This window comes from Parasteatoda tepidariorum, chromosome X2 (assembly GCF_043381705.1).
Source record: "Parasteatoda tepidariorum isolate YZ-2023 chromosome X2, CAS_Ptep_4.0, whole genome shotgun sequence".
Classification (NCBI taxonomy): domain Eukaryota; kingdom Metazoa; phylum Arthropoda; class Arachnida; order Araneae; family Theridiidae; genus Parasteatoda; species Parasteatoda tepidariorum.
Window position 1 is genome coordinate 48,344,356 of NC_092215.1, and position 7,413 is coordinate 48,351,768.

At 29.8% G+C, this 7,413-nt stretch overlaps 1 protein-coding gene and 1 long non-coding RNA gene across 2 annotated transcripts in view; both read left to right on the forward strand.

Annotated features, from left to right (window-relative positions):
• The window catches only part of LOC107449499 (rhoGEF domain-containing protein gxcJ), a gene marked incomplete in the record, with an annotated part of 107,274 nt that overhangs the window by 96,850 nt on the left and 3,011 nt on the right, over positions 1-7,413 (forward strand). Inside the window, 6 exon segments of the mRNA XM_071188164.1 lie at positions 1,666-1,818; positions 2,982-3,065; positions 3,916-4,061; positions 4,897-5,011; positions 6,108-6,212; positions 6,286-6,543. Coding sequence (XP_071044265.1) covers positions 1,666-1,818; positions 2,982-3,065; positions 3,916-4,061; positions 4,897-5,011; positions 6,108-6,212; positions 6,286-6,543 — 861 coding nt within the window.
• Positions 1-7,413, forward strand: part of LOC139427221 (uncharacterized) — a 423,254-nt gene that overhangs the window by 60,857 nt on the left and 354,984 nt on the right. The window lies entirely within an intron of this gene.

Genomic DNA, 7,413 nt, shown 5'->3' on the forward strand with positions numbered 1-7,413 from the left:
TTTATAGGAATATATAATCGTTATAGCATTACATAATCGTTAGTCTTAAAAACCAATTCAATTTTTTCGATTCGTCATTAAAAAGTGGTTGAAAACGAGGGTGAATACATTATTGATAAAAATAAAAAATAAAGTAAAATAAAATCTTAGCAACAAATATGAAATGCACCATTGCGACATTACTTTCGGGCCCCTTTAATATTTCATGAATTTAAAAGTTGTTCGATCAGGTTGGGCGAAAACAACCAACTTACAGCACTGACATTTATACTAGAATCGCAAATAGATTGATTATCTGATATCTAAGTTGATGAAACTTCTGATCGCGTGTTGTTCTTGTCAAATTATTAAAAATAAGTTCGTATAACTGTTTCTATGGACCAACATGGTGCAAAATATTAAAATCAAAAACAAAACTTGGCACAAAAATAGTAAATAAGTAAAATTTTGAAAAAATTGCTCAATGTTAATTATATTAAATCAATACTTACGAAAATTTCTAAAAATATGTTTCTATTTGTATAGTTAAATCTTGTTACTGCGACGTAATTTTTTTTAACAATATCTATCACAACATGATTTATATTATAAAAATCATTCACATGAATTTAAAAGCTATGGACAAAATTGAAAAGAATTAATATATTGATTCTCTAAATGATATTTTTACAATAATTCTTGAGCTAAATCCTCATATGCAAAATTTTATAAGATTTTGAATTCTTTTCAATCTTTCCATTTTTTTTAACCCTGAAAATATATTATAAATGCACGAATTAATAATTTAAAATGCAGTTTTGCTTAATAACTACTAATGTAAACGGAAATTTATATTTATAATCGTTTTCATAAATTGTCATAAGAACAGCTAATGATTTAAACGCTTAAACCACGAATTAAGAATGGATTATTCAAATAACTTAAAGTTCAATATAAGAGTACTACGAAAAAGTTTCTAAAAAGAAATATAAGTCCATTTCAAAGAAACAGAAAAATAATTCTTGAAGTAAATAAAATAATATCTACTGAACTGCAGCTATTTTTCTTATCTAACATTATTGAAAGCACTATTAATTGTTTTTTAAATTTAAAAATGTTATTAATATTGATTAAAAAGATATATAGGACTTTTTACTAACATGTATATTACCGAACTCTCCCTACTTGAATTTGGAAATGAGGCAATTTAAACAGTAGGTACACATATATTTTTTTTTTAATTTAGCAAGTAGCACCAAATGCATCTGGGAAATAATAGAAAGAAGAAGTAAATCATCAATAGCAATTAACTATTCAGTACAGGGTTCAGTACTCTATCCTTGTCAAAAAGCAAAGCAAAGTGATTTGAAAGCAATCATCTTATCAGCAAGAACTTCATTGCTTGCAGAGAAAAATTGTATAGAGTTCAGCAACAACTTTCAGAAAAGTGAATCCCAAAGCAGGGCTCATCTCTGTTTTGACCATCCCTTTTAACCACAAATTGAACCAGAAAGGGGAAAGCATATCTTTTGTCTCAACCTTTTAGGTAGCATTTTTCTAAATGCGCTCGACCCTTGTAGTAAGACAGAGGGGAGACCCCAGGAGGGTTAATATTCTTTCTATAAAACCATAAAATAGTGTGTGATTAAATCTATTTAGTCTTTGTAATTAATAAATTTATTTTAGGAATTCTACCGACCTATGGAAATAGCTGGACTTTTGGCAAAAGAACAATTGAATAGTATTTTTTTAAATCTTGATGAATTGATTGCAGCTAATTCAAAATTTTCTGAAAAACTTCAAGATACTTTGGATATAGCAGTGGAGCAAGGTGATGAGGTAAGAAAAATCTTGAGAGTTATTATTCAATTTGACTGGAATTATAATATAATTTTGGCTTTAAGCCTTTTATTTTGAAACCCGTTGATGAAACCCGTCAGTTAAAGTGTGATTAAATCCTTCCCTACTTAAAGGCAATAGTGCTAATAAATGAATCTTAACGTTTAAATTCTTCTTTTTTTTTTCATTTTGTCCACACTCTCAAAACCGTAAGTTTAATTCACAAAATTTTTACTACTACTTTACAAAGGGTCCAGATTGCCTGGCTGGTAGGGCACTGGGCCCATGTCCAAGAGTTCGTGGGTTCGATTCCAGGCCGGCCAAAGACTCCCCGTGTAGTAAATGGGGACTTATGCACTTTAAATCTGTCGAGTCGCAAAGTCCTCCATGTTCCCATAACGAATTAATACCTCTGGGGGTACTGATCCAGGAGTTTCCTTGTTTTCTGGATTGGTTCAAAATTACAAGGCTACGGAGTTGAACATTAGTAGTCGTAAATCCAAAATTGGGTTGGCTGTTCAACGACGGATATAAAAATAATATAAAATAAAATATAATAGTTTGCAAAGGATGTTCATACGATATAAGTGATATCAAACCTAATAAAGCATTGAAATAATGAAATGGAGGAAGCATGTTTCCATTCAGCACATATGACGTCATAACCAACCCGGGATCGTTTTTTATTGTATCCCTTACAAAGGCAGTTTGGGACAATTTAAATGTTTAATAACTAGATAAAGAAACATTTGGCTAAAAAACAATCATATTTTCGGTTTTGGAAGACAATTTCCAGAAAGCTGGGATTGAAAATTTTGAAAAAAATTTAGAGACAATTGCGCACATAATTAAATACACTGAAATCTTAAACTAAGGAAACTGCATTGTCATTTCGTAATCAAAAGATCAGATCATAACAACTTCTTTTTCTTTTATCATTCCTTATATAAGCTTAATTCATTCAATAGACTTTTTTTTAAATTGTTTTATAGGATTATATATAGGATTATATATTGAGCATTGGACAAAATTATTAATTGCAATAAGATAGTTTTGATGTGAAATATGAAAAAAATATTTAAAAACAGTCATTATAGACACATATATATTTTTCTATTTATTAATGCCTTATTTTAAACCACTTGTACATTTTATTATTTCAGGATTATACTACTGTGAATTTAGGGAAATTGTTTTTGGAATGTTCTTCAATGATGGATGCATTTGAAACCTATTGTGTGAAACAGGTAAATGTGTGCTTTAGTCTTCTTTAAATTGAATTCAACTTGAAATAGTAAATAATTTTTTCATGTACTTTCTTGATATGCTGTGAAAAAACATTTTTAATAAATATTTTCAAACACTTTTAATTGAAAAATATGAATGTCATATTGATAGTTTTTAAAAATTTAAATGAATTAATCTTTTAATTGCTAATTGTAAGTTACGCAAACAAGATCAGGATTGCGTATAGTATCTTAAGAGGACGTTATGCAGAAATTTTGCTTCACCTCTTTAGGTTTAGAGAAAAAGGAATAAACCTAGAGATGCTGAGAAAATACTTTTAAAATTTCAAATTTGAGACGCAGTGGAGGAAGAATTTCAAATTTGAGAATCAGTGGAGGAAGAATTTCAAATTTGAGACGAAGTAGAGGAAGAATTTCAAATTTGAGACGCAGTGGAGGAAGAATTTCATATTTGAGACGCAGTAGAGGAAGAATTTCAAATTTGAGACGCAAGGCGGAGCAAGTTGGCAACTCTGCAAAATTTGTATTCAAATTTATTAGAATGATTTAATTTTTGTCCATAAAATGCATGGAACCCATTAAATATGCTTTTAATCCTTTATATTTCACAAATAAACTGACTTTAGTTGGCAGATCTTTTTCGAAAAATGTTACTAAATATCTTATTTTATTCTGTAACCGACGTTGGACAACCAACCCAATTCTGATAATGTCAAATATCATCAAAAGTTTGTTTAGAAATCAAAAACTAAGCCTAATATCAAAGATGGCGGGACCTTTACCGTTCTATCACCCAAAAAAAAAGAGTGTTATTGAATACAAAATATTGAATGTTTGTTTTTTGAAATAGGCTTCAGCATCAGTTCTACTAAGTGCCTTGGAAAAGGATAAAGAATTGTTGCGGATTTTTTTACGAGTTTCCCAAATGGAAAATACATTGCTGAGAAGAATGAATTTACCAGCTTTTCTCATGGTTCCAGTTCAACGAGTAACTCGGTAAGCTCTGTTTTCTCCATTAATTACTAAGATGTGCTTAAAAATGTAAGAAAATTTATTTGATTAATCTATTCAACGACGTTACAAGTTATATTTACTTAAAATGAAAATATTTCTTGCATTCACTTTCAGTAGTAAACTGAAAGAAGTGTGCTAGGGGAAAAAATGCTAGTTTGAACCTCTTTTAATACGTTTTCGCTTTTTGTTAGTCACCACTTTTTGCAGTTTTAATGTACGTAGCATTCCTGCAGTTGACATCATCATTCTACAAAATTACACATTTTTTTCTCAAATATTGGAAAGATATAAAAAGTCGCTGTTTTCTTATCACTATACTAATAATACGAAATTTTAAGTTAAATTAATATCGAGAAAAACAAATAAGGGTAGAAGCCTCTTAAGAATTGCACAGGAAAAGTCTGGAAATGACACTGTTATAAACGTTTTCTTCCTGTGCCTTTGAACAGCTACTTTTATTTATCTAATCTATCTTAATCTTATGCTGTTGTTTTTTAATAATTATTGTCGAAACTTACATTCAGCATTAGCTGCTTCATCGTAATTTACTGATTTGGCGACTTACTAGACAAGCTTGCCAAATCATTAAATTTCAATAGAACAATTATTTCTGAGCCTATAAGAATGCAATTTTTGATAATATATAATGAAAAACATAAAGTTAACATCAAATTGAGATATTTAAGGAAAATAAAAGGCACACAACTTATCCATATTAGGCAAAATATGACCGGGTTTTCGTGCAAATTTACTTCCGTTAAAAATTAATCTTTTACGCAGTATTTTGTGTCTAAGAGAAAAGTTTTTGTGTTTTTAGATACCCCTTGCTGTTGAGTCGTTTACACAAAGTGACACCAATTCATCACAAAGATCGTGTAGCACTGAGAGAAGCACAACAAAAAGTAGAATTGCATTTGGAACACATCAATCAAGTAAGAGAATTTTTCAGTAGTTGATTATCTTCAGAACAGAGTTAAATGAAACTATATTTTTTTTAATCAAGAATTAGAGTTAATATAGAATTTTTTCGGCTGAACCAAAATAATTCAATGTATGAAAGTCAAATTTTCTGTAAAAGATTTTCAAAAAAGTAGTTTTATTTGCAGTTTGTATGTAATCTGTAGCATTAAGAACAAAAAAAAACTATGAATATATTTTTTCAATGCAGACTATTATGTTAAGGGCATCATTTTCACCCAAGGCAGTTAAAAATATCGCACTGTTCATTATTATTGTGAGGTTTTATTTATTTATTTATTTTTTTATTTTATTTTATTAGTTTATCTAATAATAATCTCTTTTGAATGACAATTTTCGACATTCGAATGCAGATCAATCCGAAATAAATCTAATGATTCAAAAACCTGAATGTTTATCACTAGTTTTGAAACCATTTCATTAATAATTGAAGTTCGAGGGAGAAGAAAGGTTCATTTTTCCCGCAATCGCCAACTGTTGTATTTTGTAGATTACCGAGTTTTAACAAATCAATAACCTGAAAAATTGTTTCTCCGAAAGTTGGGTAACAGTGAAGATGGTTCATACTGGTTTAAATTGGTTGCGCCTGAGGAAAAATGGTTCCAAAGAAACTTCAGAAAACTTTATAACCCCTGTGTTCCCATAAAGGGTGCTTAAAATCAAAATTAGAAGTCCCTGAAAAACATGTTGGCAAAAATTTGAATGAAAAATCTTCTGTATTTTCAATATACCTCTAAAGAAAAGACGAGGTGGCTCAAAGAATAAATGAAGAAAACGAAAGAAATGCTAGTGAGGTCTTGACCAACACGTCTTTTAAATTTTAGTTCTTTTCAAAATCAAAAATTGTAAACATTGTTTTTAAATTTTTGGAGGATGTAAATAAACAATTGTTACATCCGTATATATTTTTATTTTGTGATTTCAATCGCTTCTAAAAATTTTTAAACCTTGAAATTTCTTCAAATCAGCTTTCATTGACCGCTCATTCCCTTTGGTCATCAATTATAATATGTAAAAAATAAAATAATTTTCTGTTGTTATTATTTATAGCAAACTAAGGGAGTTGGCGGAACAAAAATTTGGCGTCGAATTTCTAACATTTCTGCATCTCATCGACGTCTAGGGAAGGATATAGGTAGCATAAAACTACGGAAGGTAAGAACCAAACTCATTAACGAATAAAATATCTTATAAAAATAAGACCAATTATTATTTTTTATTTTTTCAGATGGCATTAGAAGTATTGAATTGGAAGCAAGATGAAACACGATTTGTCATGGCGGGAAATTTATTCTTCACTGATAATCCATGGAATAAGAAAGGAAAATTTACATATGTACATGCACTGCTTATTGCTCTTGGTAAACCCAACTCCAATTATAGGCCAGAGCTTGAGAATTTTGTTTTATTTCCTAGAAACACTGGAATTAGAGATGCAAGTTTAGTTCTAATGAAGGAAAAAAATGGTCGTTTTCTAATTACTCGGGTAAATATCTTAAATGAAAATATGTTTGCTTGTGAGAGTTGCAAAAGTATGCTTTTAAAGTTTAACATATTATGAATTTAATAACTGAAACAGTTCGCAGGTAAGATTTTTATTCAAAAAGCGTGTCTGAGAAAATGGGCACAGCTAGAAGTGCGTGTTTAAGAGAATGAACAGAGTTAGAAGTGCCTGTTTAATAAAATGGGCACAGCTGGAAATGCATATTTAAGAAAATGAGCACAGCGACAGCTGGAAGTGCATGTTTTAGAAAATGGCGCAGATGGAAGTGCGCGAAGAAAATGGGGTGCATGTTTAAGAAAATGGGCGCAGCTGAAAGTACGTGCTTAAGAAAATGGGCATAGCTGGAAGCGGGTATTTAAGGAATAGATAACTATTTTTTTAAAAAATGGATGCAGCCTTTGGTTTTATTTTTCAAAATTCTCTTAAAGCAATTGTTCTTTTTTAAAAAATAAGTTATTGAATTCTAATAAATTCGTTATGTGATATCATCCCAAAATCATTTAGCAAAAAAAAAATTTTTTTTTTTTGAGAATGCAACATTTGTTTCTGCAAGGTTCTCACGGGTCCCATAAACTTCTAATAGTAATGTTAAATTAAAGTTGCTCGAAGTTAGATTTTTAAAATCACTTAGTGTTCTAAATAAGAAGAAACGTCTGAAAAATTACATGAGTAATATACCGAAGTGCCGTAATGTTTATGCTTAAAGTACAAAAAAGTAAATGAACAAAATTTCTCGTTTAGTTAAATTTGAGTGGAGCAGAGAAAAGGCGCATTTTTTGCTACGTCTATTTATTCAAACACGTAACACGTATATTTTTGCAAGGTTCATTTTTTTTAAATAAGTCTCTCTCT